This window comes from Quercus lobata, unplaced genomic scaffold (assembly GCF_001633185.2).
Source record: "Quercus lobata isolate SW786 unplaced genomic scaffold, ValleyOak3.0 Primary Assembly Scq3eQI_259, whole genome shotgun sequence".
NCBI classification, from domain to species: domain Eukaryota; kingdom Viridiplantae; phylum Streptophyta; class Magnoliopsida; order Fagales; family Fagaceae; genus Quercus; species Quercus lobata.
Genome location: NW_022154851.1, coordinates 20053 through 36456, shown reverse-complemented (window position 1 = coordinate 36456; position 16404 = coordinate 20053). Strand labels below are relative to the sequence as shown.

At 32.5% G+C, this 16404-nt stretch overlaps 1 protein-coding gene and 1 long non-coding RNA gene across 4 annotated transcripts; both read right to left on the bottom strand.

Moving 5' to 3' along the window:
* Positions 1–304: 304 nt before the first annotated feature.
* LOC115973505 lies at positions 305–2595 on the bottom strand. 2 transcript variants are annotated; one of them, XR_004087743.1, is made up of 5 exons: positions 2356–2595; positions 1990–2160; positions 1584–1640; positions 1402–1467; positions 305–492 (listed from the first exon to the last, which is right to left on the bottom strand). It is a non-coding gene; the product is annotated as an uncharacterized LOC115973505 (long non-coding RNA). The 2 variants fall into 2 exon arrangements; XR_004087744.1 differs by having other exon boundaries at positions 1994–2160.
* Positions 2596–7793: 5198 nt separating this feature from the next.
* Positions 7794–12551, bottom strand: LOC115973506. Of its 2 annotated transcripts, none has more exons than XM_031093771.1 (5): positions 12433–12551; positions 11400–11607; positions 10759–10873; positions 8313–8392; positions 7794–8212 (listed from the first exon to the last, which is right to left on the bottom strand). In XM_031093771.1, the coding sequence occupies exons 3-5, from the start codon at positions 10828–10830 to the stop codon at positions 7948–7950; spliced, it is 417 nt and encodes a 138-aa protein (XP_030949631.1). In that variant the 5' UTR covers positions 10831–10873; positions 11400–11607; positions 12433–12551; the 3' UTR covers positions 7794–7947. The 2 variants fall into 2 exon arrangements, with proteins under 2 accessions (XP_030949631.1, XP_030949632.1); XM_031093772.1 differs by lacking the exon at positions 12433–12551 and adding an exon at positions 11847–11988.
* Between the last annotated feature and the right edge of the window lie 3853 nt (positions 12552–16404).

The following is a 16404-nucleotide window of genomic DNA, read 5'->3' as shown; positions in this document are numbered from 1 at the left end:
TTTATTTGTTTATTGCTTTATGTTTAAGCTTTTAACCCTTTTCTTTTCTTTCATTTGTATAATTTGAGATTTATATTTTTTTTAATATAAAAAATTTTAAGACATGTAACAAGATTTTATTTAGCAAAAACTTTGTTGCAATCTTATGACATTCATTTATTTTGCTTGTGAATTTTATAGAACTAGTCGCTAACCCATGCGATGCACGGAAAACTACTAAAACTAAGTTCTAAAATAATGTTATTTATTTATTTTTAAGAATGTTAAAAAATACGTGAGTAATTATAGAAGTTCAAATCCCTATAAAAAGCTCAAATCTCTTAAAACAGTACACCAAAATGAGAAATTTGATTGCTTTGTTCTACCCACGTACAAAGTTAAAAACAACCTCTAACTTTGTATAACTTATTTGTACCTTTAGTTAACAACCTCGAACTACTGTGCAGGGAGGACTTCCTCTTGCATGCTTTTGTGAGAAGAGACCTTTGTTTCCTAAAAACCAAAAAAGAAAGAAAATTTTGAAATAAAGAAAACACGGAAAACATATTGGAAGCAAAAGGTATTACTCACAATACCACTTGAGAATACACTTTGATCGTAAATATAATTATTTAAGACATACATTTAGAGAAAGATTATTAATCAACCTCATGCAACTCATCTAAAAGTGAAGAAAATTAATCATACAAGAATACATATTTGACATCAAGATTAGACTCAACTTCTACTTAAAATTGAAACTTAAAACAAATCCTAGTCTCAAAACTTTTGGAATCTCATAACGTAAGATCAAAACCCAATTATAGAAACAAATGGATTGTAGAGAACCAAATTTAAGGTACATAAACTATCCTTAAGACTATTTGATAATCCTTTCAGATTTTTAATGAGGCTCCTAATTCTCTATTTTATCAAATATGGGAATGATAGATAAGTTGAACAAAAAATAAATTTTAGGTCATATGTTTGCTTAAGTTTCAAATTAATTTTTCAATCTCTCTATTAATTCACTTGTAGAAAGTTTTGTAGACGAACTTCGTAAACAAAACTAACAGAACATCATACAAAAATATAAAGGCAAGGCAAACAACGGTTTCTATGAATTTAATTAAATAAAACTGTATCTTACCAAAGTTTAATCTGTTTCTTGAAAGAAAAAAAAATACTCTTTTTAATAAACAAACTTAAGCTGTCATTAAGACTCTTGCTACAACAAAATCTCTATATTTTTTTTTCATATAAATAAAAAATGTCACCTCCTTATCTTATGCCACTTTGTTGATTACTAAAAATATTTGTTTTCTACCTTAAAGCATAAGAACCTATGCCATAACCATGTAAACAAAACCTATAAAAATAAATATGTTTAGATCCCACAAGGAGGAAAAGATAAAATTATACCTTCCAGATGCAAGCCTTGTCTTAAGAAATCTTTAAAATTAACTTTTCTTGAAGCTTCAAGCAAAGCTGAAACAGCAACATAGAAAACATAAATAACCATAACTTCCATGTGTCAAAAAATTTGTTCAAGCATTACAACACAACAATTGATTTAACAAAAAGGATTAAAGTTAATATGTTACCTCAATTGTTTCGAAATGAAGCACAAGAATGCCCTAATTGGAAAAGCCATTCCTAAACTGGCATAGGCATAAAACCATACATATTAATTCAATTGACATCTGTAAGGTACAAAGTACGTCTTCTTAGATGAATTAATTAGTATCAATATGAGGAGCATATAGGTTCTGATCAATAAAATCTATAAACATTTCCCCAAACCCTTCTTTGTTCTTAAAGGGAACAAATATGACAAAGAAATTGGACCCGAATAAAACAGGACACATAATTTTTTAAAATCAATTAAATTTCTTAATCAATTTTGATGATGCATTACATGTCACTAAAACTAGCAAAGTTCATGTTTTAATGCATAACTTAATGGGAGATTAGGAGAAAGAGAAACAATAAAATTTGATAAAACAATACCTACAGTTGTGTTAAGACGTATATCCTTAATTGAAGCCATCCTCATTTGCTTTGCTCCATAATTCATAGTCTTAATAATTGGGAATTGACATGCAAAAGCAAAATCTCCTTTAAATCTGGCATTTCTTCAACTCAAATATTTGAAGGGGAGATAATACATGCCTCTGACTTCTGAAAAAGGAGATTGTTAAAAACTTAAAATAGGTAGAGATTTATAGGAAATTCACCCGAGAAGGGTTAGGGAGAAAAATTCAAAAGGTAAAAAAATATAAAAAATAATAAAAAAGAAGGAAAAATGAAACGCAATAAACAACATAAATTCAAAGAACAGAGAAAGAACATAAGTTTAGAGAAAAACGAGCGTACCTCGAAGAACAATAACAAACCCACCACATTGGCAAACAGAGAAGATCAATGGTTGAAGTTGTGACTATTGATTAATCTTATGATTCTTGCAAATGGGCAGTTGGATTTTATGGGTCGTTGGGGATAGAGATTGGAGTGAGAGAGAAAGGTCGCAATTGAAGAGCAAAGTTTTATGCGTGTGGCCGTGGGTTCGTAGGATTTTCAGTTTGGGGGGCTTTTAAAAAATGCTTGTATGGAGAAATTCTCCTCAAAGAGTGTACATATAGAGTAATAAGAAAGAAGTGGTTTGTTTTTTGAAAGAAATATATAAGCGTGCAAATTTCGTAACTACCCCTGTTAGCAGGATGGTGCAATATCTTGCTAATCAGTAACGTATAGAGAGAGGGGTGCCCAGGGTGAAGAATCAAAAGTTTTTGATTTTTTTTAAGAGATAGAAACTGAAACTTATTAGGAAAGGTGTAAAATTTATAACTACCCTCTGAAACAGTGCAATTGAACACAACGGTAGCAAAAAATAGTTCTGAAACGTTACTCTTATTTCACTAAATGAAATGGTACAATGTTTTGATGTTTTTAAATGTAAACATGGCAGTAATTTGTGTAACCATGTGGCGCAATGAGGCGTGGTCAACAAAAAGTCAAACGTTTCGACTATTAGTTATTATATAGATTTCTAATGCTATTGTTTGTGAAACCTTGATTTTAAATTATAATGCCAAGTTTAATTTAGGCATATGCCTTTTTTTTTTAATTTACATATTCATGTTATGTTTTCTCAAACTTATAAATATATATATATATATATATAATTTTAAAAATCTTTTTATTTGGCCTTATGACTGACCATTGACTACTGGTTGAACCAGTAACCTTGTAACCTAACTCATAGATAGGGTCAACGTCCAGTCCGGGTTTAATAACAATGATATCAAGTATACATTATTATGTAGCGTGTAGAATGGTCCTATCAGGCTATCACTTTGCTAAATAGAACCTTGTGTTAGTAGATGGAATTTTGATTTCTTTGTTGGGTAGTGTAAACTAGTCGTACCTTCCCGATTAAGAAATAGCTTTATATCAAATCATTTTGTTTTATGTTAGATTTTTTTTACCAGTTTTATAGGATATAGAGCCAATAAAGCTAACTTTTTAAGTTTTACTTGTCACTTTAGTAATATTTTCAGTCCAATTATCAATTTATACCAATTATTTATTAGGTGGACCCCACAAGGCTCCATCTTTATATATATAGTCAAAACTCAGAGAAAATCTAATTAGATTTTGATTGGATTTTCAATTTTACACCACATGCCCCTTATAATTTTTAATTTTGTGCCAAGTGATTTATTGAGTGTAAAAATTGAAAAGTCCAAATCCAATTAGATTATAAATAGGATTTCAATTGGAGTCCAATTTTCTGCCACGTGTCCATATAAGTTTTTATTTTTGTGGCAAGTAAATTATTGAATGCAGAAATCAAAGAGTCTAAAACCAATTAAATTCTAAATCATATATATATATATATATATATATAATTAACTGTTACATATTTTATAAATCTATGATTTAAAAAGTGTAAGTTAATATCACGTATAATTTGAACCATATAAGTACAACTGTTTTTAACTATATTCGTGCATATGCATGGGGACACACACTAGTCTATATATATATATATATATATATATATTAATAGACAAAATTTAGAGAAAATCCAATTAGATTTTAATTAGATTCTCAATTTTGTGCCATGTGTCCCATTTAATTTTTAATTTTGTGTTAATAGTGAATTATTGAGTTTAAGAATCAAAGAGTCCAAATCCAATTAGATTTTAAATTGGATTTTAATTGGAGTCCAATTTTTTGTCACATGTTCATCTAAGTTTTTTTATTTTTGTGACAAGGGAATTATTAGGTGCAAAAATCGAAAAGTCTAAAACCAATTAAATTTTTAATCACACACACACACATATATAATGAGAAACCATTACATATGTTAGAAATGTCTGGTTTAAAAAAGTGTTAGCTAATACTATGTATAATTTGAACATCTTCTAAAAAAAATGTAATTTGAACCATATAATTGTGATTATTGTTAATTGTATCCATGCATATGCATGGGGCTACACACTAGTCTATATCTATAAATATATATTTATATCTAAAAGCTGAAGCATAGCATTTGTTGTTACTACGTTTCAGTTGAGTCACATCAGCGTTCATGTCGTTATCTTTTTTCTTTCCGATCTTCTTATAATTGTTTTTAACAATTATTTTTTTAATATTTACACTTCCCTAACCTTTCTCCCCCCCTTCCTTTTCATCTCTCCACTACTTCTCCAACCTTTCTCTTTTCCTTAGCTTCTCATCTCCCCACTACCTTCTACATTAATATTATTCTTTCTCTTTCCCTTTCCCTTCATCTTCTTTTATTTTTGTATCTTTTTATTCTCACCCTCTTACTATAAATTTGTCACTATCTTTTCCATTTTATACATAGTTTTCCCTCACCCAAAAAAAATATATATATATTCTCTCTCTCTTTCTCTCTCTCTCTCAATTTTTTGATGAATTTTTTTTTATTTTTCTTATAACTCTGCTTTAGTTTGATAATTTTTTATATTCTTTAAAACTCTAATTTGGATTAATGTGATTTAGTTTAGTTTTTTATTTTTTTATTTTTTTTTTTTTGTTCTCTTTGATTGTTAAATGTTATCCTATTGTGTTATAAAGAATTAAATATAGCATATCTATATATATATTTACAACAGCGTCCACGTTGTTATCATTTTTCTTTCCAATTTTCTTATAATTGTTTTTAACATTTATTTTTTTAATATTTATATTTCTCCAACCTTTCTCCCTCCTTACATTTTCATCTTCCCACCACTTTTCCAACCTTTCTCCCTCCCATACATTTTCATCTCTCCACTACCATTTATATTAATATCATTCTTCCTATTTCCCTTCATCTATAAATATCTAAAAGCTGAAGTGTAGTATTTATTGTTGCTACGTTCCAGTTAAGCCACATCAGCGTCCACATCGTTATCTTGTTTATTTCCAATTTTCTTATAATTGTTTTTAACATTTATTTTTTTAATATTTACACTTCCCTAACCTTTCTCCACCCCCCCTTACCTTTTCATCTCCCCACTATTTCTCCATCATTTCTCCCTCCCTTACTTTTTCATCTCCCTACTACCCTCTACATTAATATCGTTCTTCCTCTTTCCCTTCATCTTCCTTTATTTTTGTCTCTTCTTATTCCCGCCCTCTTACTATAAATTTGTCACTATCTCTTCCATTTTATACATTGTTCCTTAGTATTTTTCTCTCACCAATCAGTTTTATCTCAACTCAATATACACGCAGCAAACCCAAGAAAAACAAATTCATTGCATCTAGATTGGATTGGGTCAAGTTATTGAGTTCTATGCACACCCCTAATAAGAGTTATGGTGTAATCATAAAATATCTATAAAACTGTATAAGACCTACTATGATCTATGGTACAAATTGTTGATCTGTTAAGAAGTTACATGTTTTGTATCAAAAAAGAAGAAGTTAGATGTTCTTGAAGCAAGACTAACCAAAATGAGAACATTATGATGGACGAATAGGTATTCTAGGAAAGATGGATCAAGAATGAAAACATAAGTTCAAGGTGAAGGTGGTTCCTCTTGAGGAAAAGATAAAGAAGAATCATATGCAATTGGAAGCATATCAAGATGATTGGGCATATGCAATTGAGAACAATCATGCAATGTTGAGAAAGAGTGAATTAATTCATTTTAAGAAAAGTAAAGGAGATAGATAAAAGCCTAAAATATCAGCTATTAAAGTAATGAAGAATAATATGTTGATTAGGGAAGGAATAAATAGTATAATTTTTTTATTTAATAATTTGATAGTTGAGGAAGGGAAGTTTGAACTCTGAATATCTCCGTTGAAAATACTAAAAGGTATTGTAAGGACTCAATTTGTAACGACCCCAAAATAGTATTGGGTTCGTATGTTAAGGGCCCAAACAATATAATTTGTAGAGCGTGGGTTAAAAGGCTAGGCCTTGGTCATCGGACAGTGGATAGACTTGGTTTTCATGGTGGACGCGTAGAGGTGAACTAAACTTGTCCATGGATCTTGTCTATGAAGCTTTTTGTTCTTATTATTCCTCTCTCTATTTGGGTACCCTGGTCCCCTCCATTTTTTTGGTGCATAAGCCTTTACATTATATAGCCCTTCTCAGTTGATTCTGACCTTCCATCTGTTGATCAGGCAGGTAACTACTCGAGTACCTGTCCCATCAGCCACCTCCCCCTACTTTCTGTTAGTTGCAATAACCGAAGCCACACTGTTCAGGAGTCTTTTCCCATCAATATAGCTAGGACGTTTGTTGGCGCATTCAATGCGGAGGTGACGTCTTTTCCTTGAACCACTCCCACTCTGTACCTCCATGCGAGTCCCATTTTACTCGCCTTTTCTTCCGAGAACGCTTTGGAGGCTGTCTTTGATGACATGTCGTTCTTCCCTTTTAAGCCTTGAGATGCCGAAGACAGGGTCATCCTCGACTGATCTCTAGGCTATTTGGTCTTTCATTACTTGTCCTCGGCAACTACTCTCCTCGGCACGGGCCCTGATCCTAATGGAAAGTGAGCCGGGACATAAATTCTCTAGCCCCACAGGTATTAATTGAGCTACAAGACTCAACTAAATAATATGGGTATGGCTTACCTTTAGTATGTTTTTAACTGGATATGTCTTTTTGTTTTAAATATACAATAACAAGTGGTAATGAGTTTTAATCCCCACATTTTATTTAATTAGTAGATGATGTGGCAATTTCTCATTAAAACAAAATGAGATTACTTTTAAAAAAGTCATAGAGGTAAACCAAACCCAAATAATATGATTTTATAAGGTTATAAAATGAGAGAAAAATACAAGTGATCCATTCAAGTAGTTATTAAACACATATCCACACCTAATTTGATTGGGATTAAGGTTCATTGAATTGAGTTTTTTCTTCAGCATTGCCCAAATTTTTTCAACATATTTGAAGGCCACAATTTTGGGGAACCTATTAAGCATTTTGGACCGCTTGGAGGCAGGTATAGATTTTAAAATAGTGTCATGTTTACAAAAGGAACGTATTCAGACATGAAGTTTACCATACAGCTAGTAAACTTTTTTCAGAATTTGTGGGAATAATAATTAATAATGAATAGTCTTTTTAAATACAATGAATTATTTTTTCAGAATTTTATACATAGCATGTAAACCTTTACACGCAATGTTTTAGAGTGACTGAGTTTAGCCTAGAAATCTCCTAAAGAAAAAGTTTAGCCTAGAAATATTTGAACTTCTTGGAACCCATCAGGGCTCTGCAATCTTTAAGCTGCTTGTCCATCAGAGATTCAGAGTGATTTCAAAGCATTGTTAACACTCATGAATATTTTATATAAAATTAACTCAATGGAGTCAAATCTTCCACAGGAAGAGTATATGTGACATTCCCAAAAAAAAAAAATGTATATGTGACAGATAACAAAAAAGACAACCCTCAAGGACTCCACAAACACAGAAAAATAGTTACTTGTGTTTTTTATTTGCCTGTGAACATACAGTCATAGGAGCTCTTGCTCGCTTCTTGTCAAATGCACTTGTTCTGCTGTCTAAATCCCCATCATCGTCATCCTCATTATCACCTCCATCTCTAGCAGATTGAGTATATTCCTTGGCACTAATAGCAGCTTTTCTTTTTCCAGTGTTTAACTTAGCACGTAGTTTCTTTTCAAGTGGGTCGTTTGAAGGCCCGTGTTTAGGTTGGCGTGAGAGCTTCGCACCCAATCCAAGCCTACAAGAAAATGTGAAGGGTTGTGGTGAACAACTTACAATTTCCCATTAACACCAATAGCCATAACAGACAGCAAAGATGGTTATACACTTATACTGACCTATAAGGTTGACCCTCTGATTCTACTTCTGGCTGTTCATTCTCTGCAGCTTTAGTCATTTTATTAACCCATTGTTCAGCCTGCATGTTAGTAGATTGTATTTGTCATGCTCAAAAAAAAATCATCTTGAACATAGTTTGGAGAATTGACAATAAGAGCAAAGTGGAGAATGTATTGTACTTAGGACCTGTCCTACATACATAATTACCCACCCTACTGTGTCCATACTTACGTGTTTATTCTATGGACGTGAAAGATAACCCAAATACTCCATATGACCTTTGGCACTCTTGATAAGAGTATGCAGTGTATTAGCCTACATAAACCTCATGCCTTTACTGATACCCAATGCATGCAGAACTCTAAATATAAGATGATAACAATACTAATTACTTTGATTGTACTTTGTGTTAGCATGTCTCGTGCATTTTATAGCCTCTAGTCACCCAATTTAAAACTAATTGGGAGAAAGTACAAGTTTAAAATAAATAAATAAACGGAGATCTGATAAGAAACCACCAAATCAAGCAGAAAGCATAGAAGAGTTCTACAAGCCCATCATTTTAGGACTTTGAAATGTAGTAATTCCAACCTTGGCACAAAATTCCCTCCAAATTGGTTTGAAGGAATTTCCTCCAACACATAGGAGATTAAGTAGACTCCAAGGATGGCACAATTGACTGGAGACTTTGCCTCATGAAGCGAAGGTCACTAATTCGAGTCTTCCCTACCACTTCCCCTAGGGACCAAAACTTATCCAAAAAAGAATACATGGTGATTAAATGACCATCCACATTTATTTTAATCACATGACCATTACATAGTGTTAAAATTTTAGTTGGCTGATATTTGTGAGTGTATTTAGAATAAGTGTTTCTATTCCTGGGTCAATAAATTAAAGTCCGAAGCAGCTCAAAGTGAAATCTATTTATTATCAATAGTTCCTCAATCAATAGAGAGCCACAGTTCAATAGATAGAGAACCATATTTCAACAAATTCTCGATTGATCAAGAGCCACAGTTCAATAGATCCCTATAGAAACTCGGTCCATTGAGATCCCAATTAGACTACTATTCATTTAGAAATTTTGCTTAAACCCTTGCTTTTGGCCTGCTTAAAAGCAATTGAGGCCTCCTTGCTTAAGCCATTAAAGCCTGCTCAAGCAAGCCCTTAAGTTTTTGAATTCCACAAAGCATGTAAAGGAAGCCGCTGGAAGCCTTTAGTTTTCATTTAATGCATGCAGTGGGGTTAGAAGAGATTCTTCAAGTTGGCTGCTGCCATTTGGAGAAAGCACATAGAGAACAAAACCAAATCTTTAGAATTTCAGCCATTTCATTTTTCCATCTAAGAGAGAGAGAGAGTTTTTCCATCTGAGAGAGAGAGCCTTTGAGAGCCAAACAACATATATTCCCCTCTCCCTCATCTTATTGTATTCTTATTATTGAGCATTCTTTTACACTTCATTAATTAAGCCAATATCATGGAACTCATTTATTTACCCCACCTGTATTTCAATCTCATTGTGAGCAAAGTGAGGTTGAAACCATAGAGATAAAATCCAGTGGGGGCTCCCTAAGGAAAACCTTCAAGATCTTCTTAGATTAACAAAGGTTTTGGTTAAGAAAAGACAACTATACAAGGATTCTGGAGAATCTGGGACTACTGCAGTAGGCAACGGTTGCAATGGTCTAGGCCAGGCAAAGGTTTCGTAAGTCGCTGACATTGTAATTGTCCCTTTATTTCAATGCAATAGTCTTGTCCACGTTGTGATTTTTCCACTGGAAAGGTTTTCCTTTGGTTTTCCACTTCATGACCATTCTATATGTCACCAATTTCGAATTTTGAAATGGTTAGAAATCTCTATTTTACTACCCGAACCCTTCCCCTCACCCTCAAACCATACCATAAGACCAATTGGGTTATTGGTGTGTAACCAATTTCTTATTCCTTTGATATTTATCTATGGTATATATGTCTAATCTGCTGAGTGATTATATTGTGAATATATATACATATACTGTTGGGTTATAGATTATTATTTTGTGTGATTAACTATTAAATTACTTACTCTGCATTGTTAATCACCAAGAGATCTAAACATAAATCCATTGAGGATTTTTCACATAGATATAGTGATTAAAAACATACATATATAATCATTTGAGTTGTCATGTAGTGGTTTCTGCGGTTTCCTAAGTGTTTACTATAACTACTTTAAATTTCTCCAAATATTTAGCATGAGCTAATGAAAGATATTCCTATAATTCTCTAAGATTTCTACTAGACAAATTGCCATTATCCTTCAGTAGTCACTTGGAACATGAATCAGTCTCACATTAGAACATTCACCATAACACAATTTAAAGAAGCAAATCCATGAATCAACTATGTAATCAATAACATCACTTGTTCATTATTAAGATTTCAAAAATAAGGAATAGTTACCAATTTCAATCCCATATCCAACTTAACAATTTGTGGAAGGCCAATTTTGTGTGGCGTCTCTTTAGTGCCCATTGCAACTTCTTCGCCAGCCTCCAAAATTAATGTTCTCAATCACCTGCAAAGATTAATCTATTATTCAGCTTGTAGCAAAAACATAAGCAGTAATAATTTGATAGTTGGAAATACTGGAATTGCCAACCAATTGAGCTACAAAGCTCTTGCAACTTGGGTCTTATTCTAACTGAATGAGGACAATATTCATTTGGCCTGAAATGAATGAAACATTGACTTGGGGGTGCAATAAAGCATGATGATTTTCCAACAAATGTGAAATCCAAAGTTAAAAGGAATTGGGTCTTTGTTCATAGACTACATATAGATTTAAGGAATCAAGTTTTATTCAAATGTACATAAACCCCTTTAAAATGATTAATCTATATATCAGAACCAAGCTATCATCAACAAAGATGCTAATTGCAATTACTATATCTTATACTCAAGTATAACAGCCAAAACTTTTGCATAGCCAATTTCTCAAACACTTTGTGTGCACACGTAAACATATAAACAATGTATATACATACATACATACACACAATTTACATATACGAAATGTGCCAAGGCGTAGGAAAGAGGAGAACCTGAAGAAAGTGTTTTTGTTATCAAATCACAGTTTGGGCATTGTACTTGCGTCCCCTTACTCCCCACTTTTAGTGACCTTCGCTTCATGAAGGCGAGGTCTCCAATCAATTGTGCTATTCTTGGAGTCTACTTAATCTCCACGTGTTGGAGGAGATTCCTTCAAACTGATTTGGAGGGAATTTTGTGCCAAGGTAGGAATTACTGTAACTAAAAAAGGAAAAAAGTTGCTATTAGTGCCCAAGAAAACAATGTTGAGTTAATTTTACTCTTCATGTGGAAGATTCAACTCTATTGAGTTAATTTTATATAAAATATTAATGATAAGTGCTAACTTTTGCTTTAACAATTCAAGCACATCAATGCACCCAAGAAAACAATGTTATTCAAGTTAAATTAAAAATATGAAAACATAGCAGACTGTAAAACTTAAAGCATGAGGAGAAAACCTCTAATGTGATCGGACAATCATAATACCCTGTAAGTTCCTTCAGCAAAATCACTGAGTAAAGCTCACTAAATCGTATGCCAAACAAGTCCAATTGCTTCCACTTTCAGGTCATCAACCTTAAATGTCCTTCAACACAACTACCCCAATAAAGCTTTCACACACACACACACACACACACACACACAAAAGAAAAAAATGCAACAAATCAACAAACAAATTGATATTATGAGATAATAATTTCCCCATAATCTAGATTCAGTGTGAACTAATAATTTTCTATCAATCATAAGAGTTGTGGATTACAAAAAATAATAACCCCATTTAAAAAAGATTCCGAAATTCTGGCATATAATATTTACTGAGTTATGTACCAGTTTCAACAAAACAATGAATAAACTCAAATCAACAAATATAAATAACCAAGAATACTGAAATCCACACCTTAAACACTTAAATTCCTAACAAATTAACAAACAAGCATAGCAAAAATTATACAATAAAGCCAAGAATACCGGGGAAAAAAAAAAAAAAAAAAAAAAAAACAGTACCTCCATGAAACTCGAAAAATTGTGAGAAAAACTTACTGGTGTTTTTTTATTACAACGGCGCGGAGAGAGACGGGTTTGAGGGGACTGACGAGGAGACTGGGGAAGAGAGAGAGAGAGATGGAGGCCGGGAGGCGAAGGGCTGCGCGTTTGAAAACAATCGGGATGTCTTTTTAAAAAAACAAATAAAACTTAAAAAAATTAGTGATGTGGAAAATTGAAGTGAAAAAAAAAAAAAAAAAAAAAAAAAAAAAAAAGAAAGGTAAATTACAAAATTTGTCCCTATCCTTTACATCAGATGTCAATTTAATCCTTAATTTTTCAATTGTGTTAATTTGGTCCCTACCTTTTTCAATATTGTGTCAATTTAGTCCATGTAGTTATCCCTGAATGAAAAATGCTAATGCGTCAAACGGAATAGTAAAAAATTATTTCCATGTCACGTTAACTGCCAACTATACATTTATGTTAGATTATTAACCAAAACAAAAAAACAAATTAAAATATGCTCACGTGAAATTGGATTCATCATACTAAATGGTTCTAAAATTAAAATCCCTAAAAGTTTCTCTCTCTCATCAATATCATCTCCATAGCTGCCGTTATACAAATTTCTCAAAAGTTAAGTGTTGGTTAACAGTTTGTTTAATTTTCTCCTATAGGCTTGCTTCAGGAGCTTGGGCTATAAATGAATGCAAAGCACCTTATGAAACCACTATTGGCAGCTCATTAAAAATGGATTCATTTTTCTTTTTATTTGAGAAAGGTTACCCACCATTCTGTAAAACTCTACGGGTTATCAGGTTTGGTTTGAATTTGAAATGATGGTAGATTTGTTGGCAGGTCTACATGATGATTCTATAAAATCTGGAAAGTAAAAAAGAGTAGTAGCAAATCACTAGTTTGCAAAGGGATCTGTGGCACTAGGTAGTGCAAGTTTGATCTTATTGGACTAACTCAAATTTTTTAAGCTGGTTTCTAGACCAGCTTTCTTAAACGAGATTGTTTCTATTAGAGAGAGAGAGAGAGAGAGAGAGAGAGAGAGAGAGAGAGAGAGAGAGAGAGAGAGAGAGTTTTAGGGATTTTAGAACTATTTAGTGAGAAAAATCAATTTTGTGTGCAGATTTTAATTTGGAGTTTTTTTTTTTATTTTAATCTGACTTGTCCGGTTGGTAGTTGACTTGGCATTAAAAATGATTTTTTACCATTCCGTTTGACACATCAAATTTTTCATCCAAGGAATAACGGCAGGGATTAAATTAACACAACACAAAAAATGTTAGGGACCAAAGTGACACAATTAAAAGGTTAAGGACCAAATTAACATTCGATGCAAAGGATAGGGACTAACTTTGTAATTTACCCAAAAAATTAAGATGCTTTTAGGTACATTTATAGATTAATACTAATTAACCTCGTAAGATCATCCACATTGATAGTGCTAATATTACCAAAAAGCTATTTTAGCATCTTAAATATTAAAAAACCTCTTTCAAGTCGCAATAGTGTTATAGTTAAAAAAATTTGGCTCACTACTACAGTAAACTCTTACTTGTTGCAATTATTGTAGCCGGTTGCCAAATCTCCTTCAATAATAGTGTTATGTTGTGGGCGTAGTATCTTTTAATATTAAAACCTTTTTTTTTTAATACCCCAAATGTCTTTCTCTCTCTTTCTTCATTTCTCACTTCTCAGACTTAGCCTCTCTCTTCTCATTATCTATCTCTTTGTTCTCTACCTCTCTTTTTCTTTTGGTTCTCTACCCCTTTCTTGTGCATCTTTGGCTCTCTGGGTGAATCATCATTGTGGGTTGCTAGGTTTTGTGTGGGTTGTGATTTTATGTTGTGGTTTTTTATGTGGTTGGGTTTTGATGGAGTTAAGGTTGGGTTGTGTTGGTTTTGAATGGTTTGGATCAGTGGTTAGTGGTGGTTAGTGGTGGTGTGGCTGTGGTATAGTTAGTGGTGGTGGGGGTGGTGGTAGTGGTAGTTGATTTTGGTTTTGGAAGTAGCTAGTGGTGATGGGTTATGGGTTTTTTTTTTTTTTTTCTTTTTCTGTGGTGGGTTGTGGTTGCTACTAGTGAACTGGTGATGGAGATGGTTGTGGCCAGTTTCTATAAGTTTTTATGGTGGTTATGGGATTTTTTTTATTTTTTTCCTTGCGATGGGTTGTGGTTGCCACTGGTTTTGGTTGGTGAAGTGGTTGCGGAGTTTTGGCTGGTGAAATGGTGGTGGAGGTGGTTGTGGCTAGTTTCTATAGGTTTTTGTGGTGGTTGTCTTTTTCTATACTACTATTTAAGGGGCTTCCCCTGTTTGGACTGGATTTTTTTTTAGTTCCAAAATACCCCTACAGTCTACGTTTAAGTAGGGGCAAAACTTGGTAAAAATGCTTCTTTAACTTCCACGTAAAACACTATCTATACTACTATATAAAAGGCTTCCCCTGTTTGGACTGGATTTTTTTTTTTTTTTTTTTGGTTCCAAAATACCCCTACGCTTAAGTAGGGGCAAAATTTGGTAAAAATGTTTCTTTATCTCTCACGTAAAACACTATCTACAAAATAGGACCACACTCCCAGTACACCCACATTGGTTTTCAAACTCAAATTACATCTTTTTCAGTTCTCCAATTCTCTCAATTCTGTATTAATCTTCTTTTCACCATTATCATCATTGTTAAGAAACTCTCACTCTCACCCACCTCTTTGCTTCAAATTTCACTACAAACAACAACAACAACAGATAGATTTGAGGTAAGCTCTTCTTAGATCAAATCTCAGCCCTCTCTCTCTCTCTCTCTCTCTCTCTCTCTCTCTCTCTCTCTCTCTCTCTCTCTCTCTCTCTCTCTCTCTCTCTCTTTTATTTCTACATTTCTTACTTCAATTTCTCTCTCTGTTTGGCCATGTTTTGCTTATTGTTATTTCGAGACTTACTGGATATTTTTTGGTCTATTGTTTTACGGGCCTTCACAATAAAACTCCATTTAAAGATGTTTCATTTTTTATGACTCTTCATGGATGTGTAGGCTTTGAGGTCAGTGCTATTATGTATTTAATTTTAATTTTTCAAAATGTATTTAATTTTTACGAAATTATACATTCACGCGATGTCAATTAAACAATAAGAAAGGTGTTGGGAACTTAGTTTCACTTTGTCTTTGGGTTCCTACGTAGTATTGTGTGACTCTCCTTTGTTGTTATTATATTTTGTCATTTAGTTTGATTTAGGTTCATTAACCAAGTAAGTCATAAACAGAAGCTCGGTTAGAGTGAGATTTCACTTGGTCTTTATTTTTTTCCTTAAAAAAAAAAAATTGTTAGTGATTGAATTTGCATCAATTGATTCATTCTGTGTTTTGTTTTGTACGTGTTGTGAATTTGATTTCAGATCTGAGATTGATGGTGCATAGATCTCTTAAATATGTAGTTTTTTAAAGCCTTTTGAGTTATAGTTTAGTCGTCATTGAATTCTATTAAGTTGTCATTGATATTTTTTTTTAAAAAAAATTAGTTGAATGCTAACTTAGAGTTTAGAAAAAAGAAAAAAATTTATTATTTTATCGCGATTTAGAGTCTAAAAGGGAAAAAAAAAATTCTTTTAACTCTCACGTAAAATACTACCTACAAAATAGGACCACACTTTGTTATCATTATCATTTCCATTGTATCATTATCTTATCTTATCTTTTTTAATTCTTTTCTTTTATTTGGTCAGTTTGATGGGTGTTTAATATTTTCTATAATTAATGACTATTTTTAAAGAGTGGGAATGATATATATATTGATTTTTCTTTTTTCTTTTTTGTGGTTATCGGGTTTGATTCATTATTTTAGTGTATGTGTTCTAACTGGTGCTCTCTCTTCCTCCTGTTATTTTTATTTGTTGTTTTTCTTACATTTTAGCCTTACTCTCTATTTTTTTGTATTTTTTTTAGGGTGACATATCAACAATTTGGTTAGATTGCATAGCAGGAACATTGGATGAATTTGGGTGAGCGAAGTAGTAGTCAATCTAT